The sequence below is a fragment of the Nymphalis io genome, chromosome 13 (genome assembly GCF_905147045.1).
Source record: "Nymphalis io chromosome 13, ilAglIoxx1.1, whole genome shotgun sequence".
Taxonomy (NCBI): Eukaryota; Metazoa; Arthropoda; class Insecta; order Lepidoptera; family Nymphalidae; genus Nymphalis; species Nymphalis io.
Window position 1 is genome coordinate 10784546 of NC_065900.1, and position 26765 is coordinate 10811310.

The 26765-nt window shown below is 32.6% G+C and overlaps 1 protein-coding gene across 31 annotated transcripts in view; it reads left to right on the forward strand.

Annotated features, from left to right (window-relative positions):
- Nucleotides 1-26765, forward strand: part of LOC126772691 (modifier of mdg4) — a 227170-nt gene that overhangs the window by 129978 nt on the left and 70427 nt on the right. The window contains exon 5 of one of the 31 annotated variants that reach the window (XM_050493191.1): nucleotides 26231-26475. The exons of 17 other annotated variants lie outside the window; for them this stretch is intronic. In XM_050493191.1, the coding sequence (XP_050349148.1) occupies nucleotides 26231-26460 (230 nt within the window). In that variant the 3' untranslated portion in view covers nucleotides 26461-26475. Of the gene's footprint in view, nucleotides 1-2707; nucleotides 2953-7709; nucleotides 7970-9276; nucleotides 9537-10190; nucleotides 10448-14583; nucleotides 14979-16062; nucleotides 16360-16695; nucleotides 16941-17563; nucleotides 17809-18541; nucleotides 18787-20762; nucleotides 21011-21613; nucleotides 21845-23617; nucleotides 23902-24455; nucleotides 24701-26230; nucleotides 26476-26765 lie in introns of those variants that run through there. 13 more of the 31 variants (XM_050493197.1, XM_050493195.1, XM_050493198.1 and 10 more) reach the window with 13 other exon arrangements.

A 26765-nucleotide genomic window follows, 5' to 3' on the forward strand; every position in this document is an offset into this window, starting at 1 on the left:
AACCCGCATTGGAGCAGCGTGGTGGAATAAGCTCCAAACCTTCTCCTCAAAAAGAGGAGAGGAGGCCTTTAGCCCGGCAGTGGGACATTCACAGGCTGTTACGGTTACGGTTACGGTATATACATATATTATATTCGGAATTTGCCGCGATTCTTTTTTTTCTGACGTTTCAGACTGTTGCGACTAAAATTCGAATATAATACTCGTACATGAAAATGTAGCCTACATCGCAAATTTCATAATTAACGATAATTGTTTATATAAGAATGAATTGTCTATATAAGAATGTTATCGAGCAAGTACTAATAATGTTGTTAAGTTGTATTGTACTTACTTACTTTGGTTACGTACGTATATATATATATATACATATATATATATATATATATATATATATATATATATATATATTTCATTTGATATATATATATATATATCAAATGAAATTTGATAGTTTTTCAAATATATCATTGAACTAATAAAGAAATTTTTTGTAGGTCTTTTTGAGATTGTAGGACTATTTTTTTAAATAAATTCTTGTTTATGGTACTTTTGTTTATTATTATTCTCCTCGTCGCATTAGCTAGCAATGATATGTTTTTTCTTGATAGCTTTCAATTGAAAATCAAAGAACAAATTTAATAATAATAATGTCCTCCAGACCAATTTCGGCCACGGCGACCAATCTCAAGAGAGTGTGTGCGCAAACGCAAGTGCACTCTTTGTTCCCTAACTCTCATAATCTGATGGGACGGCAATCCGACACGACCGGGAAGAGTTCTCGCGCGTTGACCAACAGGCTTTACGTGCTTTCCGAGGCACGGGAGTGAACACACTTCCAACTTCCAGACACCGGGCTGCTACTGAGAATTTTCTGACAGAAAAACCCAATAACTTTTTATTGGACCAACCTGGGAATTGAACCCAGGACCTCCGGGTCTGCGGCCTTAAATCAAGCCACTAGACCAACGAGGCAGTCAATTAATTATCATTCAAATAGTATAAAATTGGTAATTGTGTCTTGCTGCAAATGATTAGTGGTAACATCCCGCAAATCGCTCGTTGTCTGTTAAAGAAAAGCTTTGTACCATGTTGCTTTAATGTTGGTTGGTGGGAAAGGTCATTCCCATCAACCTGTCTTAACGGAGAATACGAAATGCTTACCCGGATATCAAAGTGATGTTTTTACAAGGTTTTTTAAAAAAAAATTATGTATTTGTTAATCCAGAATGTAAGTGGTTAGATGAATTATTCCTGGCTGTCTTCTAATTATTTGGAAATATTAATCAAGTTAACTACTATTAAAATAATAATAATTGTTAGAAATACTTTTTGTATAGTTGAAATATATCAGTCAATATAAATATTGATATTTGTTAATATATTATCTTAGTTATGAGACGAGTGTATTTCTATTGTGGTTAATTAAATTATTGTTAAAATATATTAAGTTATCAAAGAAAATTGATTTTTTTAATGGATATGACGTCTACCTTGTAACGTAAGGCATTAAGATTTGTGTAATTTGACGTTCTGGCTCTATAGTACTTATAACAAAAACATTGAAATAAATATAATTTATACTGAAAATTGGAGGCCTTATCATGATTATTGAACTATTATACATGTTTTCTTTTCTTTGATTTTAAAATTGATATTTTTGGAAGGCGACCAAATGTACCACGGCATGTTAAATGCCCATATACATTGATAATATTTAAAGTTTTGCCCAGACCATTGTCAATGTGTCACTAGCCATGGGATCTTAGATGTTATGTCCCTTACACCTCCAATTACGCTCTGCGGCACTCTTCAAACTGGAATACAGCAATACAAGGCGAGATTGCCCAAAATACTTTAACCGGTAAATGTCTGAATGGCATAAATGGTTTTAATTTTCAGTTTATTTCGACGTCACGAAAGTCGGCGGGCGGGTGCTCATCATTAACGGAGAACGTTATAATAAGCAAAATTGCAGCGGCTCAAGAATATCATGGCGATGCACTAAGAGGAATGTGGGCTGTAGAAGTAGAGTGTGGACAATTGATGATGAAATTATTAAATTCGTGAGTCGTCATGATCACTAATGATTTTATAGGATATGAAGACAGTTTTTACATATGCTGAAGCAAATTATTTTTCTGTTATTTATGAGAATTTATTATTATTATTTATTTAAATCAAGTAAATTAATATTGTTTGTGTATTTCTTGACGCTAAAGTTATTTTAGCTTAAAATTATTTTCTTGCGTAATGGTTTCCAACAAACAATAGATGAAAACATTTTCTTTACTTGAATATTAACATAAAAACGATCATTGGAAAGTTAATGATATTATTTACTGATGTCTCCTATTTAAATAGTTTTATTTTAATATCTAAATATGAGGATGTATAATTTCTTTAGAATATAAAATTTCTTGGGAATGTTTGCACTATGACATGCTAACGAAGTTATTTGTACTTATGAGTCAAAAGGTTTTTCGTACATATTTGGCCATAAATAAATGTGATTAAATGAAAATTAATAAAATATTAATTTAGTTGTAATAAAATAATGCTTTATTTAGTATTATAAATAAAATACATTGTTTAATTATTTTTGTCATTTGTCATAATAATAATTTAAAACATTTCTTAATCTTTTCTCATACAATGATTTGTTATATAACTTACCATATATTATTAATAATTGTCTGTGTTTCAGTTTACAGAATTCCTAGTCGAACTAAAAAAGGTTTGCTCATGATCAATGGCTTCACTTTCTCGGAATATAGTCCCATGTTCTGGTATTGTACAAGGAAAAAGAGCAGAAACTGCCAAGCCAAGGCACGCACGGACGCACAAGGTAAATTGAGGTTCTTACAGGAGAATCATACGCACGAGCCACCGACGTATCACGTGACATCCTCTGGACACTATGTTAAAATGAATTAAGGTTTTAAAATTTCTGTATTATTTATATTACGCAAACGTTTCTGTATATCGATATATCTCGGACATATCGATGCTAATTCGATTATGCGATTTAAAAGTCTGTAGAATATACGACATTATTTTTTAAGTAAGCATTACAAGTATTATTTGTTGTGTAATTAAAATTTAAAAAAAGTTGATAGAACAGACTAATGTAGTCTACATATATGTATATATTCTTATTGAGTTACTGTAAATGGGATACAAATTTAGTTTAATATTTTTCCTGTTCCTGTATTTATCATAATTGTATATTTTCGAATTATTAGCATTATAACTTAAATATATAAATGCCTTCTCACGAAAATATGATTTTATTTAATAAATATAAGCACAATGTGTTAAAAGGCAGGTGATTTTTTACATAAAGGCAGTTTGATCAACGTATCTCTCTCTATTACATAATTATCTCTATATATATTAGTATATACTTCTCAAAGTGTTAACTAATTTTTATTATATCAATGCGTTGTAATCCCTTGGGCCTATGATGTTAATACCAAAATATTTACAAATTAAATAAGCATATAATTTATATGTTTTATTTAATAAATAAAACAATTATATACTTAATATGTAATGGAGTAATATAATGTAAAGTTAATGAAATACATTATATAATATGTTTTGTGTTTGTTCAAGATAACATTATAATTTCAGGGTTATGTAGATTATTAAATATACGCTCTCAAACAAATGTTTCTTTAATAAAATATGCATAAAGAACTTCTATTTTATTTGTGTTATGGTGTACGTAAATATTATTCAATAGAAATAAATAAGCATAATATAATATGACGTAATAATATAATATGAAGAAAATCGTATCGGTTACTTGAGTAATAAAAACCAGCAGCGGCTGAAGTTTCCATTGTTTGTTTCTTCTTTAAAATATTAATTGTTGCACAATTTTGAAGTTATATAACCGTTATATATTACTTCGTACGGTTTTATTCAATTACCCCATCTATTGGCACTCCAAGTAAAAATTCTATCCCTTGTTTATTATGTAGCTTTCATCAAAATACACAGTATGTCGCGAACTCGGTACAAAATATTATATTTTAACTGAAATAAATTATACTTAAAATATACTTATATTATTTGTATATACTGTTAGTATTTACATAAATTTCAATCATTATTATCCTCATTAATTTCCACAGTACTTTAATTATTTGTATTTTCATCGATTTCAATATATTAACATTAGCATGTCGGTGATGCGAAGTCACCAGTCTATCTCCCGCAAGAAGTTTTTACTTCAAAAAAAATTCTTTGAATTATACAAAAGAAACATTTTCTTAACTCCGAAACTGTTGAAATAATCTAAAAATAGCGTGAAATTCATCGGGTTTGAAAACAATGGGATGAAAGTAAGCCACGTGACCTTACCACACTAACTTGTTGCTACTAGTACAGTGTGCGACTTTTTTTGTAGCACGCGGCTTTGCACATGTTGCATGTCAATTATTATTTCAGCGTAAAAAAGGCGTTTATTGGTCGACCCGTGATTACGTCATGGCTAAGCCCTGTAGTTGGTCCATGAACATGGCGTCGGCACATACTTTTTCAGAAGCTGCCTTTTAATATTATATAAAACTTTATAGAGATTTCTAAAAAAATATCGTCATTTTAGATGACAAAATTTAATTCATATTCATATCAATGTTTAAGTTAATAAATATTTTATAGCTTGCTTATAGATTTTTATCGGCGGTTTATGGGAGACAATTATGTGACTTTTCGGTAATTAATTGAAATTATTATTAATTCATGTATAACGGCATCTTTTTAAGTGCTTATATAATTTAGTTGATATGATCTTAATGTTGTAATAATTTAGAGATTCAGATTTACATTTCAATTTCCTTTTCAGATCTCGTGCAGGCGATACTCAGAGCCAGATTTTGCAGAGAGTCAACTAATATATACATTGGTGGCCACAAGTTCTTCCGACATTCGAGATCTCTCATTGGAAATAGAATCAGATGGACCTGCGCTAAGAAACACAAATTGAAATGTAAAGCATCCGCTGTAACTATCGACGGTGTTGTCGTCTCGACTACTGGTTTACATTCTCACAATTGAAGCGTTGAAATGATTCTTTATTTGTTTGATATTACATATTTATTTCTTGTCATTAAACTCTATAGGACATTAGAACTCATCGCCAAATGGGGCTCTGATAATCTTGTTGCGTTTAATGCCAAGAAAATACAGGTATGCGCTCTCACAGCGAAAAAGTCACCATTTTCCCCTCTTCCCTCCCTCTGTGGTACTCCGCTGGTGATACAAAGCAAAATCGCCATGCTGGGGATTGACGTTCGCTGCAACCTTAGTCCAAGGGATTCCATCGAGGCTGTTATAAAAACAGCTTCACGGAAACACGGAGTTCTGAACAAGGTGCGGCGTTTTTTCACGTCACAACAACTGTGCCTGCTGTACAAAACACAGGTACGGTCTTGCGTGGAATATTGCTCGCACCTTTGGGATAGCTCCGCTAAGTACCTACTGGAGGCCTTGGATCGGTTGCAGCGACGTGCGGTCCGCATTATTGGCGACGTAAAGGTCACAAACACCCTCGAGCCTTTACAATTGCGTCGAGAGATAGCTGAGCGCTTTCTATCGACTGTATCACGGCGAGTGCTCTGAGAATTATTCTCTCTAATTCCTGCTTCCCCCTTCCTTCATAAGTCTACGCGTGCTGGCTCAGGTGGAGTAGAGTCATTTGTCCTCGCGGCAAATATAAAAAAAAAACCGATATGATGGCTTGAACCTTAGTCGATGAACAGGTGTACAGGATACATGGTCAACTGTCAATGAGACTTAAATCGCAAATATATATATATATATATATATATGTTAGATTGTTAGATATGTAACAGATTTTACTTTTAGTTACTTTTTCATATTTTGACTAAACATCGTGTCTCCTCGAATTATCAATGACTGTGCTATGAGCATATTCAATGACTATTAAAATTGTAATGATGAAATGACTCAATGTATTATAACTACTCTCTCGCTGTCTAGCTTCAGACTAAGAGACTGCAAATCTGCCTGGGTTCATTACCCTGGTTGGGCTGATAGAAGTTACTCTTAGAAGCTATTCTTGCTTACTCGCTTCGGAGAGTACGTATAGCCGATTGTTTCGAATCTGAAAAAACATCCCGAAAATATTTTGTAAATTCCAGCAGAAACTAAAGTCGGCACCAGTCCCAGCGACCAGTGATTTAATTAATTAATGTATTGCAGTACTTTGTCACGTTTAATGTTGACCAGTGTTGTTAACATTAACTTAATTGACTTTATTACTTATTCCGAATAATCTTGGCTTTAATATATGCAATTCACTACGTAGGGAAAAGGTTTTAAAAGTAGTTAGTAGAATTTCTCAACGAACCCACTCCATCTTTTCTTAAATACAGTATATGTTTGTACATTCTACATGTATGTATATCATTCATGTGTGGGTGGTGGTAGACATAAGAGAGATATTTATTTAGTACGTAAATATATTGAAATATCGTGTTTATGTTGTTTTTTAAAATTCGCTTAAAAGTTTAAAAACTTTGTAATTAGATAGAAAATTTTTATTAGAATCGCGATCTTCAGTGGCGTAGTTTAGAGTTTTGTGAAACTAATATATTTTTTATACATTTTAACGTAGATTATAGTCGAATAAGCCTTACATTCCAATCACAGAGTAAGTTATGTTGATATTTTTATAATATTTAAGTATAATGACGTATTTTAATAATGTTACCAAAGGAGCTTCTATTGTTCGAATTGACGCTGTTACGGATTTCGGGGAAAGTACGACCAAAAAAATTCAAAAAAAATTTTAATGAAATAATATTAAATATATTAAAGTATTAATTTCTTTGAATCGTGTTGATAGTATTGTATGTTATATTATTTTTTGTTATGTTAAGTGTATATACTAATAATAAAGAGATAACACAGCAATGTATAATATTAGGACGAGCATTGTTTTATTAAAATTCTGTTTAATATTCACCCATGGTTTTCTTTTGACAACGTTCTGATATATTGAAATATGAATTTGTAGTTTCAACCCTAGGGTGTTACTAGGGTAGCACACCTGTCGGTAAGCAAAATTTCATTAAAATCGGTTGAATAGTTAAGAGGTAAAATTGTACCAAACAAACAAGTAAATAAACAACTCACTTTCGCTTTTATAATATTAACTATCGCCTGAATACACGTTCCTTTATAATAACCAACGGATAGTGGATCCGACGTGCTCCTACAGACGAGTTCGCACCAACACACGCGGTAGGCTTAAGACGGCTTTACATATGGTATATTGCAATCATATGAGCGGAGATACAGTTACCTTAGTTTTACGTATCTATTCAATGCTATTTGTTAATAGCTCTGCTATATTATGCACTACAAAGAGTTCTTGATTAATATATCTTTGTTTATAAGACAACACTATTCTAATTAAATAAATAATACTTATATCCACTTTTAATAAAAACTTCACCGACATTCACGACGCCATTTTTTTGCGAATCCATAATGAATACTATAATTTATTATTCTTGAATAATCCACATTAATATCACGTCAAAGAAATGTCAAAGTTGTTTATTTATCTCTACTTGAAGTTGAAATAGGCTATAGTAAAAAAAAATAAACTTATACGTAGTATATCGATCTTACTAATTATTTCTAAAACAAACATTTTATATTTTTTACAGAACTGAAGATAATAACTCTAGATAAAAGAAAAGCCGTATATTTGAACAATTATATATTTAGATTTCAACGACAACTTAAGACGGGAACAATTTGGCACTGTTCGAAGTTCCATCGAGGGTGTAAAACAAAAGTCCACGTAAACCATGAATGGGAGCTCGTGGCATTTAGCGGTAAACACGTTCATCCGCCAACTAACATTGTCCAAACATCCAACGGGGAGTACGTCAGGGTTAACTACGATTAAACTTAGAAGTTCAAACGATCAAGTGATAAAACTTTGTACAATCCCATATGGGTCGTCGGGTATCCTACCAACACACGCCAATACTTTGTGTTGCCTTCTGGATTGGGAGAGTGAGCGAGTGTTACAGGTCATTGTAACATAGGTATTTATTTCTATTTACACCTACAGTAGCTACCACTGGCTATGATCACACATATTATATAAATTACGTGAATAGTTTTATGTTTCGATAGTGTTGTTCTTTTATTTCTTTAATAAATTTATGTTTTTATATTTATAAATAAATAAGTAGCATTTTCAATTAAGTGAACTGTTATAATTAATCAAATACTTATATTGTATAATGTAAAGTTATAAAAACTATATATTTAAATATATCTAATGTATATATATATAAATACGGCGTCCGTCTAAATAGTAATTTCATTTCATTTAATTATGAAAAAAAAATAGTTAAATATATATTTTTGGTTTATAATGTTTATATTTGCTATAATAAAGAAGTAAATAATAAATAAACGTTATAAATCTTAATATCCACAGGAATTAGGTAGAAATTATAAAACCTTAAAAAAAAACAAAAATGTCTTTAGTTGATAAGTAAAAATTTAATAATAAATTGAAAAGAAGTTGCTCGTATGATTTAAGAAAAAATGTTATAATTTGTTATTACTTGAATAACGCAACATTCTTGAAGTAATGTTACGTCCAATTGTAGCTTAAACTATAAGCTTACTTGGAAATTAAAAAGGGAATTATTATACATGTAGTGAAACGAGACATAGCTAGTGATATCTTTTATTAAAATATAATTTTGAATCTTCGATATTTCCTAATTTTTATTTGGATGGAATGGATGCGATTAGCACAGGACCGGGAGAATTGGCGCACCTGGCCTATGTCCAGCAGTGGATTAATGTGGGCTGAATATGATGATGATGATGATTGTCTTAGGGGAGCCCTTTTTATTTTCACGAGCTTTTAATTAACGTATGCTAGTACGAGTGTGTGTTGGAATTTTGCACACATTTGTGGCTGGCGATATACAAAAACTTGTCTATGCTAAAGTTTATTTGTGTAAGTAAAGAGATTGCGCTTAAAATGTTTTATTTTCTTAAACCTTTTTTTTACTTTATCTACAAAATTTCTATGTGATATGTGTATTATGTTTTTAATTCATATTAATAATTATAATTTGTATGTATTTATTTATTATGTAATAAATTTGATTGTTAAGTAATTTTAACTACAATAGATTTACGTGAAGTTGTTACTAAGTTTCTTTCTTAATCAGTTTCTGTTCTATTGCATATTCTTCACAGGGAAAATTATTGAATTGTCTCGGGGCGCAAAAGTTTTGAAATTCGGTGACCACACGTATAACAGACAGAAGTGTACAAAGTTCAGCAACTACAGGTGGTACTGTTCTAAGTATCACCGAGGCTGTAAAGTGTCACTCATCACCACGCAAGATTTGATGATAGTTAAATATATAGGCACGCACACACACGGCCCGCCTAAACTTTATCTCGCTGGCTGCGGAAAATATATTTGTATTAACAATTAAAAATCTTTTGATAAACAAAATTAATGTTAATTAATTGCCTGAAAAGATTTCATTGCTAAGCTAAGGCATCATGTATATTTTGGCGAATCCTAAGGCTTAAAGATAATTCCTTCACGGGCTTCAATGCGGTGAGTGCATATGATCAGTAATGCAGTATCAAGCACATAAAAGTCAGTGGTTCTCGCACGGGTTTGAACATGCAATCTTTGCTTAAGACTGACGAATTCTAACCACAGCCAAATCGGCCAAAAAAACAAGAAAATGCCAAAGCAGTATTTATTAAATAGATAAAAAAAGGAATGAAAACTTTAAAATGTATTTTTTTTTTAATTAAAATATGTAGGTTACTGAATGTCGAATACTTAATAATGTAAATTTATTTTAACGAGCGTGCGTAGTAGTGTTGAATTTTAATAAACAATTGGTCCAATAATAAGGCTTTTTAATTTATTATAAAAAAACGAGCCAACGACTAAGAAAATACGACAAAACTTTACCAGGTAAGGCATCTTAATATTTCCACTTACCATCAGTTGGCTCATCTATCTGAAACCCTACCTAATTACAAAACGTACATTCTTGTGATTTCTACTATTGAGGTTAAAACAATGCATGCTATTAAATGAAGATATTCTGTTTTCGAATTTGATCATGATGTCCAAATTGCAGGAGAAATGATTGAAATGTCGAGAGGACAAATGGTTTTAATATTTACTGAGTTTACTTACAATCGTAAAACGATATCCAAAAATCAGCATTGGAGGTGGTACTGCTCTTCATACCACAGGGGCTGCAAAGCGTCCATCGTTACCACAGCCTCGCTTTTGGTGGTCATGGTTGTAGGTGAACATAACCATCTACCGCCAAACCTATTCAAAACTTCAAGCGGAAAATATTGTCACATCAAATAAAAAATATATATGTATATTTAATATTTCAGATTATGTATCATCAATAACTTATATTTATATAATTTGTCTTCTTTGTTAAGGGATTTTAAAACTGATATATATATATGAAACGGTCATAAATCTTTTCTGGTGAAAGTTTGTACCGAAGGCATAGAGTAGATTACGGTTCACACTTTACGTGAAATATCGATAAAATAAATATGTGATTTGTATTACTATATTTTAAGTTTGATTGTATTAGTTATCACAGAATATTAAAAAAACAGTCATAAATTAAATTTAAATACAGGAGATATAAAACATTATTTGTCAACATTGTACATTAATTATTTAGAACGGTATATATTTTAAGTTTTGATGTAAAATTATAAAATAATTAAAACAAACATTGCACTATTTTTGATTTTGGCTTTGGTATGTTTTCTATAGTTATGTTTTTTGTTTTTAATCTAATTTTAGCAGAAGCAATATTTGGAGTATCAAGACGTGGTTACCCAGTTATAGAGCTCGGTGGAAATAGATTCATAAAAGACTACGAGATAAATGGAAAAACAAGATGGCGTTGCGTAAAGAGGACGTACGGGTGCCGAGCTTCCATCACTACATTGGAGAACGCCATAGTGAAATGTGTATCAAGCCATAATCATAATTGACTCACACAATGTTCAGTAAGCTGTACTAAACCCCTCGCGTTTAATCATAGTGCGTGCTAAGCCTTAGAAGCGTTTTTGAATTATCATTTTGTCACATGTTCGATTAAAGTGAAGCCACCACCGGTTCGGAATTTCAATTCTAGCTAGATGAATTGTTAACAAATAAAGTAGTTAGTTGTTTTACTAATAAAATTAGTCGAATATTAATTATTTACAATTTTATTTCTATACTAGCTGTTCCCTACAACTCTATCCGTATCCATTTATTTTTCCGTAAATCCCTAATTTATTTCTATGCCCTTATCCAGCTGTCGAGCTACTTTCACAACAACTTTACAAGAAAAATCAAATGTTTAATTGAAACAAATTAATAATATTTGAATGCAAAAGATCATCCGAATAATTGGTTAAAAAGAACATACTCGTAAATTTAGAAAGCCCAGGCCAATTTGTCTTTGACGTGAATGCATTTATTATATCTGTGTAATTCAACTACCGGTATTTTCAAACGAGCGATGTTCTTCACCCCTCGTTTTAAAAGGGGTTAAAATAATAACAGTCTAAATCAAATGGGGTTCGACCCCACGTGTTTTTTTTAAATATTATTTCTAGGCTAAAAGAAATAACAATTCTGTTATGGATGCATTTCATTATTTCGATCTTGTATGGGATATATTATTTCTTAATTTAAATAGAATTATAAATAAAACCTTATTCTTGACCGATCATTGCGTGTCCCACTTGCTCCAATTTGGTGGCCCACCAAACCGTAATGGAACGGTGTGATGGAATAGGCCAAACATTCTCTGATAATGAGATGAGGCCTTAGCATGTTACTTTATTTTAGTTCAGGGGGAACATGAGTCATTATTCATAAGAAATAAAAGATCAATTATTTGTGTTTACGTAATGATCTTTGAAAATATGAAATTAATGTAATGAATAATCAAGTTCAAGATAAAAAACCTTTATATTTATTTTATATATTCAATCCATCATCAGTATGAGTATTTTTAAATTGTAACTGAAGGATAGTATTCCGTCGTTGCTGTTTAAAAGCTGCACGTAACTACCCCATACTGTCCTACTGTACTCCCTACCCTACCCTAATTTATAAGCAGGTAGAACCAGTAAACATGTGGTTCTTGTAAAAGCCGCCTGCCGTAAATGTATCGTGGATAAATTATAAAACTTTAATACTTAATTTTAACTCTCATGTACTTGTACTGTATATATTGTACTCAAGTGTTTGTGTCTCAAATTGTTGATGCGTTTTTTTAAAACACATCATGATATTAAGAGCTCGCTTTGTATGATCATTGTTGTACGATATTAGTGATATTATCGATATAATATTGAGAATATAAAAGTATTAAGCATAACACATTATAATATATTTATATAACTGCTATTATTCTTGCGTTAAATTAGACCAAAGGACATTTATTTGAACATTGGTTTCTTAAATAAATATATAAAGTATAATATATATAGTGTGTGTTAGATGCTGTTAACAGAGGGGGGGGGGGGCATAGTTTGAAGAATGTCGTAAGTACATGTCCTTTGACATTTTTCTGTCAAATATTTTAAAGTAAAAATTTTTACGCGATGTTTGTGATAGGTATTTAAAGGAATGTTTGTTGGCTCTTGTAATTATTGTATAATATATACTCGTAAGCGGGTAAGCGTACTTTTTATTAAAAGATAAATTATAATTGTTTTTATTCCACGCCTCGTACGCAAGGTAAAGATGTAGTGCTTTATATATAAAATATAAAACTTGACAGTAATAATAGAATATTAGGTGTTTTTAATTACTATAATTATTTTCAAAAAATTCTTCGACTTAGGTTACGAGACATTACTTAAATTCTATATATTTTACCTGTGATTTTATGATATCACTTTCGATCTATACATAGATATATCGAGGTATACATACATTAATTGATTATAGTTTTATAATAATGGTATTTAACCTAATTGTTGTTTTCAGAAGCAATATTCGGAGTTACGAGCCGCGGTCATCCGGTAATCCAGGTGGCTAACTACAGATTCCTAAAGGACTACACGAATCCTTCGAGCCACAAAACTAGATGGCGCTGTGAAAAGAGAAAATTCAGATGTCGGGCGTCCGTCATGACAATAGATGACGTCATAGTAAGAATTTCCGGATCACACAACCATTCATAAATTATGATATATGTATATGATTTACTTGTTAATGCCCGCGGTTTTCTGCGTAGATATACGAGTACCTTCTTTGCTAATATATTAAGGTGTCTTGCTGCGATATGATTGTCATTAAATTTAGCGTAATATGATCTTGACTTGACTCGGAGAAGTAATAAACAGATTATGTAATATCTTCAGTAGTTTTGGAGTAAAGCGCACTCGGTCGAACTGACATACCGTTTTTTTTTAATATACATGTATTTACGCAAACCTGTAAATGTATTTTAATTTATATTTCTTATGTAATAGTCATTTATTAGATAAGTAGGTTTTGAAATTATTTTAATATTAAATTGTTAGAATTGTTATCCTAAGGTAAGTTGGTTGTTTTTAAACAATGTATGAATCTTCATATAGCAATAAATAAATATTTCAGTCATTTTTATTCTCTTTAATATATTAATTGAAATGTATATAAAGACGAAATATGTAAATTATATGAATATTAATAATTATAAATTTAATATGTTACTAATGTGCATTTGTTTTTTTTTTATTTAATGATTATGAAAATATGATTATCATATAATGTTATTTTGTTTAAATATTATTGAATTATTATTTTAGTTACGTTTATAACGACTTCTCGCGGCGGCACGGCGATTCTTTTTAAAAACTTCAAGTTTTTTCTCGCGTCGAAGTTCAACCATAAGAGAAGATGGCGTTGCTCGTTCAGAAATCAGGGATGTAAGGCGGCGGTGACAACCGTCGATGACGTGATTGCTACGTACATAGATAATCATAACCATTAAAAAATTAATCATTAAATTTCGAATAGTTTTAATGGATGAACTATTTATATTTATATTATGTTTATTATTAATGTCTTACGGCTTTACTTATTTGTAATATTATGTTGTCTAGGTTTTTATGGTGTCTAGGGGTGATTAGTTAAACAATGCCCTGTCTCCTTTTATGCTAGAAAAAGATGTGAATGTTTAATTGAACACCCGCTTATCAACGTTTATACGTAAAACCGAGTTAGACAGTTAGTGATGCTCGCAATTTTTTATTGTTACAGTTATAAAATAAGTTTTTATACACTATGTTAGGATTTTTGGACATTTTTCATGTTATAATACAGATGTATATAAGTACAGGAATTGTTTTTTTTGTTTCGTCTAATAAAGAAGTATTTGAACTATTGATCAAATAAGTCTTAATCGTATAACTTGCACGGTTAAATATTTGTATTTGAAACTAGTTTCATATTGGAAAATATTTTTAAATGTCAATTCTAATACTTGTGTTTTTTTTTTACAGTAATATTTGTAATGAATAAAGATGGGAAACGAATAGCTGTATTCGAGGGATACACGTATTACGCCAGCGACAGACTCCGAGCGGAAATCTCTTGCGGTATGTGGAGATGTACCAAGGGGTACCCTTGTAAAGCGAGGTTCAAAGCGACCCCTGATGGTGAAGTGATAAGGGTCACCACACTCCAACATAACCACCCACCGCCTAGGATTGAAATACATAATGGTGTCATCAGAAAAATATCGAAAAAAGAATATTATTTTAGACATAATTATTACGATCCTCATATAAAATATGAATAGTTTTCATTTCATATACTTTTTCTATATAAAGTACTCATATATTATAATTACATAATGTAGTAAGTTGATTTGTATGGCACATAAATCTGAAATACTTTTGCGTTCACACAAATATTTGTGTAACATTTGTGTGAACGCAAAAACCTCGTCGGAATCGTTGCAATAAAATTAGTAAGTGCAATTTTATTTTCATCTCGCCCAAGTGAGTCATACGCTATCTGGGTATGGCGGTTTCAGGCGCATTCGAATAAGTTGCAACTTCTGTGAATATTAAGTTTATATAAATGTAGTATTTTTAAGTAAATAATCACATTTTAACGTGATTAAATCTGGAGCGTAAACTATGAGTGATGGTGGCACCTTTTATTGTTATAGATTATTGGCAATCTGGAGTCAGTCCTGCTATACATTTAAAAAAATAACGTAAATCTATTTTTAATGTAAATTTAATGAACTGATTATTATTTTTAAAGCTGCATTATTTAAAATTTTAATAAAAATTATTAGTGTCATTTTAAATGAATATCATTAAGAGCTTTAACTTCTATAAAATATTTAGGTTCTTTATATTTTTTAAAACGTACTTTTTATATTATATGTTAATCGCTACGGTACTTTCACACTGGCTATTTGCGAGCGAGAAAGCACGCATATGTGAATTTAATGTCATTCGTATGAAAATAATGGTTAATAAACTAATGGTTAGTTTTTAAATAGTGAAGGGTTTGTTTTGGAAGTTAATAAATAATTGTCTCACACTGACTTTCTATTTATTCCTTTTTGTGTTTATTAGAGTTTATCTAAATTTAAGCGTCAATAGCGCAATGGTTTACTGGCAGCCTGGCGATATAAAAGTCGCGGGTTCTATCCTGAACCATTGAGATATTGTTATCCCCATTCCTAACGCAAAATTTACGTAGAGGGGTAATTAGTAATTTTTATATATTATTGTGGTATATATTTGCTTATAATTAAAGCTTTATCAGTTTCTTATCCAAGCTGAATCATATAAAAAATTGCAACTCTATGGCACTCAGACCATCGTGACGGCCGAGGCGCAATTTTTAATACGATACTTATTCATTTTTAAAATAACCTATCGTTACTCTTTAGTGCTTTGTTGCAAAATGGTTTTAATTTAAATTGAAAAACGTTGATGTGTTATCATTTACACTTACAGTTTTATATTTACATAATCAATCTGGGAAAAAAACGGCTCTCCTACACGGGTACAGTTTCTACTACGACGGACGGAGAAAGAAAACAGACGTGTGGCAGTGCACTAAAACCGGACGATGCAAAGCGCGCTTCGTCACCACGAAGAGTCGACAAATGTTACGTTGGAATGTCATCCACACGCACCCGCCACCGACATATAAAATACATAACGGCATTTATTTCAAATTGTAAATACTGTATTATTAAATAAAAAAAATCTGGTAAGTTATTGACACAGCTACCAGATAATTTAAATTTATCTTTGTTTTTGATTTTATATTATAAACATTTAACACTGGTATCATCGGATAAACTATCACCAAACATCGATGCTTCATGCTGTTTCGTTTCGAAGAGCGCATTGACGGTGTAAGGAATAGTCGATATTTCTTATAGCGCCAATGTCTATTGGTGGTGACCACTTACTATCAGTTGAACTATTTGCTCATCTGCCTTCATACTTCATACTATCAAGGAATAAATTAAATCAATGGCTTAACTAAGTTAAATTAACGAATATTCTGACGATTTAAGAATGCTTAAGTTTAATGGCATTTTCTTTTGGCAAGTGACTAAATTTTTTTTCTCTTCGCAGTGCGTTTCGTTCGTAACAAAAGTGGTAAGGAGCTAGCCATATGCGGCGGCCACACGTTCTACTGTGGGGCTCGTTGTTCGAAGACCACTATATGGCGTTGTACGCGATGGGGCCTGTGTAAGGCTAGATTCATTATGAGTTATCACGGAGAGCTTGTCACGGCGCACTTGGAACACATCCACAAACCTCCTACCTTTATAGTCCGAGACGGTATTTATTACAAGATCTAGTTGTAGGGTGACGTCAGTTAAGTTAGTTTTGTTTTGTTCCTTTAGCGTTACAAGTAGTTTCGTAAGATTGAATTGTTATAGTTAATACCAGTCGGATTCATCATTAAATGCTATCACGTACCGTTGGAAGTACATTTTTTATAATAATTTATTGTAGTATGTGAGAATATTAGTCTTATCAGTTTTATATTTATAATTAACTTGACTAGTTTTCTTAAAAAACAAACGTGTAAATGTGTTATTTGTAATGTGTATAATCTGTGCTAATAAAACTGCTTTTAATATTAAATTTTATCTTATTATAAAAATTGACAAACAAAAATCAGGTAGGTTTAATCAATTGTTGATTCAAATATATTGGATTTTATGTGATTTTTCGTTCAACCCTTAGTTACTATTTATTGTTCAAATGGTATCAAAGAATTCGAACCATAAAATCATTTGTTCTTTGATGTATAAACTAAAAACTTAAGTTACGGCCACACCTTTTTCTTTAAGAGAAATTTGATGAGATGACAAGTCGCTAGCTCAGTCGCACAAATGTGGTCGTAGCTTTATAAATTTGTGCATATTTATTATTATATTCTTATTACAGTTATTTTTAAATACTCCAAAGTAATACATTGTCTTTTTTTCAGTGTTGTATGTAAATAATAGTCTTGGTAAGCCGATAGCGGTGGTCCAAGGGTACACTTACTACCGTTCTTCACGGAGCAGTCTGTCGCTGTCGTGGCGCTGCACGAGAGGCTCACCATGCAAAGCTCGCTTCACCACCAATATGAAATTACAAGTCTTGTGGGGGATCATCGAACATAACCATATGGCGCCGAGATTTATTATACGAAATGGAATACTTTTGAAGCTATAAACTACTCCAAAGGACTATAATTAAGACTAATTATGCATTTAAAACTATATAATATTGTATATTAGATGTTTTCTTACATGTAAAATTAAAAGTAATTTTCCACCATGCTGTTCCAGTGCGGGTTAGTGGATGATGTCTCTATGTGCTACATTAAAAAACCTTCAAATACAAAAATTAACCGTACTATGTTTCAATTTAATGGGATGAATGGAAAACAAAGAAATATTTATATATGTAAAAGATGCGTTAATTAATATGTTTTGTGTGTCTGCTATTTAAATGTGTGTGAGGATTTATGCATTCGTTTTCTCGTGTGCGTAAAACGCAATTTTTTTATTATTATTATCATAATGAAATATATCAATGAGATCTCATTATTGTACTTACTTTAACATAAACAAACAATCTAATTTATTGACACTATATATGAAGAATATATAAATAAATATATATATATATATATATCATCATATTCAGCCCACATTAATCCACTGCTGGATATAGGCCTCCTCACAGGCGCGCCAGGTCTCCCGGTCCTGTGCTAGTCGCATCCATTGAGCACCCGCCATCTTCCTAAAATCGTCTGACCATCGGGCGGGTGTTCTCCCCACTGGCCTTTTTGCTTCTCTAGGCTTTATATGTATATAAATATATAAAGTAAAAATATTTTCTCACTACAATACTGAAGTAAATATAAGCTAGTTACGGCGAGCATCTAACATATTTTTTTCATGAGTATTTTTTCCAGTTCAATGGGTGAAAAACAAATCGGACAAGGTGATAGGCGTCATAAATGGATTCCCGTTCTATTGTAACACCAAAAATATTTCTTCGCTCCTCTGGCGTTGCTGTCGAAGCGGTTACTGCAAGGCGCGCCTGGTCACCACTTACAGTCACGAGATTATTAGGTGTAATTTAGAGCATGACCATGAACGTCCGACATTTGTAATTAAAAATGGTGTTTATTATAAGACTTAGAAAGTGAATTATTAAGAAGTTATTAATTTTAAAACTTCAACAATACGAGAACATATATAACAGGAAAAAAAACAAAATACGCTTAACAATGGAAGATATGACGTTAGCGTAGCGTCTTAAAGCCTCGAATACATTAAGGGACGAAAAGTCTCTCAATATGACGCGCAATGCCAAATCCACGTGATCCTGACACGTTGCCCCTTGTCCAGCAATATGCCTCGTGCCATGTTGCTAGCTGCCGCTCCGAGAGAGCGCGCACGTGTCACGCGTTATTCCAGCGAATCTCGCACCATTTTTTGCTGGGTGTAGTCGTGTACCCAACGTACTTCTCAACATGTCTGCAATACTGGTTGTATTGCAATTGCATCACAATGTCATCGAGCGACATTTCTATAAACACCGACTTGTGCGTGGCATTTGTTTTGTTGTTGTGACATTTCACGTAGTTGTTGAGCGACATTTTCCTCAATATGCTGCAATTGTCACCTACTGTATGCGATTTTCCCAAGGTAGTAATCTCAGTGACTATCTACGTGGAAGATTTAATACTCTATAGTATATAAGTGTGTTTATGTACGTACATATATTTATTCAGCGCAGTTAGCTTGTCCTTGATAAGTGCGTCACCACTAGAAAATATCATTGATCGTCTTGGCCGACAATTCGTGTCGAGGGCACCATTTATTATTCATAATAATATTAAATGTATAAATGGCGTACAGTTATATATTTTTATAAGCTATGTATTTAGTTAGTTATATATTTAATATGTTTTGTGTAACTTTTAATAAATCTGATTCCTAATAGTTTTAGTGTAGTTTAGTTCAGAAAAGTTTGTTTATTTATGGAGAGTAATTTTCAAATCAATGTTTTGTGTAAGAATTTGAGGACGTATTTCGTTTTCAAATTGAATGATTCTGGCGTTCCATTTCTGACACGTTTCGTGTTGCACGCATTTTTTTTTTGATTCGAAGGTTTTCTTTGTGTACAATAAAAGATATCTTAATGAATATGTTTTTGTTTGTTGCTTTACTTGGTTATCACTGTACGACAAAGACTGTTGTCAGAACTTTTTTGTATAAACTCGTACAGATTTCTTATCTCACTCGTGAAATGCTGTTCAGTACTTACGGTAGTACGCTGTTTTGTTAAATTCCTGTCGTATCTCTTTCTAATATTTGGTGATCGTGCTGCGGCGAGTTACGAGGACTTACTGATTAGTTCTACTTAAAAAAATCTATACTTAATATTATAAATGCGAAAGTGACTTTGTTTGTCTGTCTGTCTTTCTTTACGTTTTCACGGCTGAACCGATTTTCATAAAATTTTAGTATGAAGTAAATTTGATCTCCAACGGATATAGGCTATTTTTTATAAAGCTGAAACCTGCCCACTCTCACGTGAAACTAAATTCACATAAGCATACTTAGAAATAAGAATTGACATATGACCAAAAACATGATCGATCCGTAACAGAACCTTAAGAGGCTGTACTGCATTTTTAATAAATAATACCCGTTACTGTTTCACCATTACGGTGATTTTATACACTGTAGTAGATTTTTTTTTTTTTATATTCGCCGGGAGGGCAAATGACTCTACTCCACCTGATGGTAAGTGGTAGTAGAGTCCAAACGCGACGACGGCCAGTACAGACGGGAAAAACGTTCTGCACTAGCCGCCTTCGCCTTGCCGGCCCGCAAGATGCCTCTTCACGCCTCGTTTGAAGGAACCCGGGTTGTAAGAGGAGGGGAACACGTGAGCTGGTAAGGAATTCCGTTTTTTGGAAGTGCGACAAAGAAAAGAGTTGCCAAATTTCTTTGTTCGCGATGGAATTGATGTCACAGTTAGGCGGTGACAACGAGAACCAGCTCGCGTGGACTTAAGAAGGAAGTAATATTAGTATCGAACGATGATATCGACATATCATATGATTACATATTAAACTTAATTTGTATTAGAATAATAATACAATACGCTTTTTCTTACAGTGACTCTGGCTTTGAACCAATCTGGCAAACAGTTGGCTATTTTAAATGGTTTTACGTATTACTGCGCCGTGACATGTTCAAGTACGATCGCTTGGAGGTGCACGCGTGGGAAGACTTGTAAGGCGAGATTTGTCACCACCAAGGATATAGCCCACGTCATACGACGCCATGAACTCCACGAACATAGTCCTCCTAATTATTGTATACGGAATGGTATCTTATATAAAATGTGAATTGTTTGCTAATTATTTTTTATTAATATTAACATCAATATGTAACAATTTTAGTATTCTTGTTTTTTAATATAACAACGAAAAATTATCGACGAATAAATAATTAATTTTGTTTGCTCAAAAGCGCTTAGAATACTTGTAACAGACTACCAGGTAACTTAAATAGCTGTGAGTACAATGTACATTAGAAACCAAATAGTTAAAGGATCTACCTATAAATTACAAACGAATGGAGAAAGGCATTCGCGTCGCTTCTGGTGAAGGTTTCATAACATTTGCGCGATTTCTCGGCTGAACTTGCGAGCTCGATTAAACCTATCCAAGTATGCTTTGCGCTATGCTTTGCCAGAATTTCGTCAGCCTTAATTGGTTTAATAATTATGTAAAATTAACACACAATGATTTATTCGACCTCAATATTAATTCTATCATTAAAATATTTTAAATTGACTATTATTCACTCTTATTTTTTATACTGTATGTTCCTTCACCTTTACTATTACACCTTTATTTACTTATGTATCTCATATACCACATTCTGTTTCTCTATTAAAATTAAGGCAACCTTTTCCCAACTCATAATAATGATTAAATTAATCATACGATTTGCACTTTCAGTAATACTGGTCACGAATAAAGCTGGTAAGAGTGTAGCTATCTTCCATGGTTTCACTTATTACTGTGGTAAGAAAAGTACCCACACTCTCGCATGGCGTTGCACGAAAGGCAAGTCGTGCAAGGCCAGGTTTATATCGACCAGGCAAATGGAGGTTATAAGGTCACATCTGGTACATGAACACACTCCACCAGCGTATTACATTGAAAATGGAAACTACTACAGATTGTAATGTGAGAATATTGAATGAATAATGAAATTATAAGAAAATCATTCGATATTGTATCTGTGAAAATATATTAATCTATAATAGTGGCATTATATGGGAATTAAAACGTTTCAAACCGTTCTCAAAATTAGTATTAGTACCGTCATGTAACAATATTTTTAATATTGTTTTCATATTTTTTTATTTGATTTTCCACAACCTTAAATTAAATTTCTTAATTTATAGTGTATATAGTTTTTTTCAAACGGAGATCATATTTTAGCTGGCATGCAGTAAATATATTTTTGTCTTTAAAAAAGCCGCGATCGTTGATCGTTGCTCAATATTAGGTCTACATATGAAATTAGCGTTTTGTCGTACTGACCACTTTGATCTGAAATATCTCCTCTTTGGTTAAGAATTCCAAATTCAATTTAATAAATTCATTTAGCTGGTACATTTGAGACATTTTGAAAACAGTCATTCATTTGTTTTTTCCTCATTATTTTTTTCTTTAGCGTCGCTTATTACCGCACAATGGAAAACATGAAATATCAGTATATTTACGAGTACGAGTTCTACCGTGGCATCAGTGCTACAGAAACAGCTCGAAAGATGAATGATGTGTACTGCGCAAAAGAAAGTACGGTACGTTTTTGGTTTCAACGTTTTCGTTCTGGAAATGTCGATCTTCAGAACCAACCCCGTGGACGGCCGGAGACCAAAGTGGAAAATGAAGAATTAAAGGCTATTGTGGAAGCGGATCCATCACAAAGCACTTCAGAGGTAGCTGCAGGCTTCGGGGTAAGTGACAAAACAGTATTAATCCACTTAAAGCAAATCGGGTAAGTAAAAAAAAAATTGAACGGTGGGTACCTCATGAATTTAATGAATCGAACTTGCAAACACGCGTCGACTGCTGTGTTACTTTGCACAACCGACACAATAATCAAGGGATTTTAAAACGAATCATTTTTTGTGATGAAAAGTGGATACTGTACTATAATCGGAAGCGCTCGTCGCACTGGCTGAACCCTGGAGTCCCAGCTAAATCCTGCCCTAAACGAAAATTGACTCAGAAAAAGTTACTTGTGAGTGTTTGGTGGACTAACGCCGGTGTCGTTCACTACAGCTTTTTAAAATCTGGCCAAACGATTACGGCAGTTATCTATTGTCAGCAACTGCAAACCATGAAGGAAGAACTAGCTGCTAAACAACTGAGATTGGTCAATCGCTCTAGGCCACTGCTGCTTCACGACAACGCAAGACCACACACCGCACAACAAACAACCACTAAGTTAGATGAGCTACAATTGAAATGTCTGCGACATCCACCGTACTCCCCGGACAGACTTGCTCCAACAGACTACCATTTTTCCGGAATTTGGACAACTTCTTACAATAAGAAAAAATCAACTCCGATGCGGCAGTCCAGACCGCTTTCAAAGAGTTTATTGATTATCGCCCCCATGGTTGTTTTAGTAAAGGGATCAATAAACTACCTATGAGATGGCAAAGTGCATAGATTGCATACTTTGATTAATTAAATATATTTTACAAAAAAAAAAAAATACTTTATATGCCTGCCGTACAAAACGCCAATTTCATATGTAAAGACCTAATAGAACGCAAGATGTGTTTACTAATAAACGTCGGCTACACACAAATATAGTTAGCACTGTCAGAAATTTTTAATAAAAACAATGCTTTCGTTTTCTTATTCAATAGTCTTTTATTGACATATTGAATTTAACTCAATTGGTACTTTGAAAATCGTTGAAAATTATATTCGTTTCAGTTCGATGGGTAAGAAATAAATCCGGGAAGGTGACTGCGATTATCGGCGATTATACATTTTATAACGACGGAAGATCGAGTAAGAATCTATTATGGCGATGCACCAAAGGACGGACCTGCCGAGCGAGATTCTTATCAAACATGAATAAGGAAATTATTCGGCAAAATTTAGTTCATGACCACGTCGCACCCAATTATGTGATTCACGACGGAGTTTACTTAAAAATTTAGTCATTGAAATATGTTTATTCTTTTTTATTAAATGAGCTACGAATATTCCAATGATTTTTTTGTATTTTAATTTTCAAGCATTTCGGAGTTTTAATTGAAGTATTTGTAAATGACGTGTGTGACGCATTGTCGGTCACAGCACAGAGTGAGGCGTACTCGGTTAGAGTTTCATCTGATTGATTTGTCAACTCAGACCAGCTTGACAACTGGCTCACCGCGAGAAGGATGAAAAAAAGCGGCGATTTCCTAGTGGTTAGAACGCGTGAATCTTAACCGATGATCGTGGGTTCGAACCCGGGCAAGCACTACTGAAATTTCATGTGCTTAATTTAATTTGTGTTTATAAGTCATCTCGTGCTTGTCGGTGAAGGAAAACATCGTGAGGAAACCTGCATGTGTCTAATTTCATTGAAATTATGCCACATGTGTATTCTACCAACCCGCATTGGAGCAGCGTGGTGGAATAAGCTCCAAACATTCTCCTGAAAAGGGAGAGGAGGCCTTAGCCCAGCAGTGGGACATTAACAGGCTGTTATTGTTACTTATTTATTAATTATTATTATATATTCAAGTAGTGATTAGCTAATATAAATATAAAATTGTTCTAGTTACATGGGTGAAAAATAAATCGGGAAAAATATTGGCCCTTATCGATGACTTTACTTTTTATAATGAAAAGAAATCCAAATCGACCGCAGCTTGGCGCTGTACGAGAAGTACGTCCTGCAAGGCACGTTTCACCGTGAACAACGAGATGAGACTCGTCAAAGCTTTTTTCGATCACAACCATGAAGCATCGCAGTATATTATACATGAAGGAATTTATGTTAAGATTTAAGCAATTAATGTAATTTGTCTTGCAATTTAATTTGTTAACTAATGATGCACTTTATTAATTAATTAATATTGTAATAATGTCGTATGCGCACAGAATTTATGTATGTAGGTATATAAAATTAATGTTTATTTGATTGTTTCGTAAGCATCCTAAATTATTTATCCAATTGAACATGTAAAGTTTTGTAGATTTCTGACGTATAACACGCGCGAGTCGTACGGGATATTTGTTTATAAAAACATTTCAAGATGCATTGGAATGCATGCCGATTACATGGTTGTATATTAAATAAATAAGGTACTGGGTGAAATTGTTGTTGAACCCACAAATTTTATTTAAGGAAGAGTCAGTTTCCTCTAGCAGCTAATAAAACTTGCTGTACAGCGGATAAAATGGTTTAAGTAAAATCACTTGAACAATATATATATATATATATTGTTCAAGTGATTTGAGATACACTCCACTTATTCTAATTCTCTTAATCTAAAATTTGTAAATTATTTATATATTGAGTACCATTATAATTCTTAGGTCTTGCTATTTGATGATTATATTAATGATATAATTAAATGAGTGTCAAGAAATATCATCTATTTAAAATCAGTCAGCAGTTTATTGAATGTAATGTAGTAAATTGAATATGTAATCCGTCTGACTGTAAATGTATGAAATCGCTCATATAAATTGTATCATTGAGATATGATATATTAGGTATTATTTTTAAAAGCACTAAAGAAAACCTCTTTCAGCTTAATAAATGACATACCTGTTTCTTCTTCTTTTAATATATTACAAAATTTTTAACTTTTACGTACGTTTAAATTATGTGACGGCTTGACCTACTTAGTTTTGCTAGAAAATACCAAATGTAATTGTATTGGTACGTTCATCACTTTTTAAATGCAATTCAATTACAAGCAATAATGATTGGGACGTGGGTAAAAAAGGGTTCTTACAGTTATATAGCAGATTCAGTCGTACGTACTTATTGTATGTATGTAATTAATTTACAATGGTAATTATTTTGTAAGGACAAAGTAAGGTCTCGACGTAGAACTCGATTGTGCAGTCAGAAAGTGGCAAAAGTAACATCTCGTAAATGTGCCACTGTGGTTAAGGCCTCCGCTCCTTGAGGAGAATAGTTGGAGCTTAAATACGCTGCTCCAATGTGGGTTAGTAGATACACATGTCGAAAACTTTTATTCGATACATGCAGGTTTCATCACGATGTTGTCCTTCACCGCCAAGCACGAGATGATTTATAAACACAAATTATGCACGTGAGTATTTAGTTTGCATGTCGAGTGTCGAGTATAAAACTGACTAACTCAGTAAGTCGGAAATTATATTAACTAATTTCTCACTTACTCAGTCATAATATTCTCCGACATTTATATTGTACGCTGACATTTTTTTAAGGTAATAAAATATGAGATACAAATAAAGATACAATAATACTTTCACGTAGCAATTAAGAAGATAAACAGTTTCACGAATTAGTATTTCAACATAAAACATGGCTAATAGTTTATTTTCCATTAATAGTGCAATGGGTGAAGAACAGGAACGGCAGGCAACTTGCCTTAATCGATGGGTATACATTCTATGTTGCTAACCAAACCGCAAGCACAATAACTTGGCGATGCACAAGAGGGCCCAGCTGCAAAGCAAGATTCGCCAGCTCAAAGGATCTGGTGATTATACGGAAAAATTTAAATCACGCACATTTAGCCTCCAAACACGTCATACGCAACGGTGTCTTCATAAAAATATAAAATTCAATGTATATCAATTCAGTTTATGAATAAAAAAATATTTTTGTTTTTTAAATTTATATTTTTTCTACGCCACTTTTCGATATTTGGACAAGAAGCGTAATATTTGAAAAAAATATTGAGATTTTTTTATCTAGGATTTTTGGTACCTGATGATAAGTAGTCATCATCAATTCATCGTCACAAGAAGTAAGATAAACTTGTAGAAACTCTTCAAACAACAATAAATTTATTGGTATTCTTCCTATTCTTCTATTTCCTACCTCATCTGGTTTGCTAGTCCAAATATCAGCTTAGATTACGAG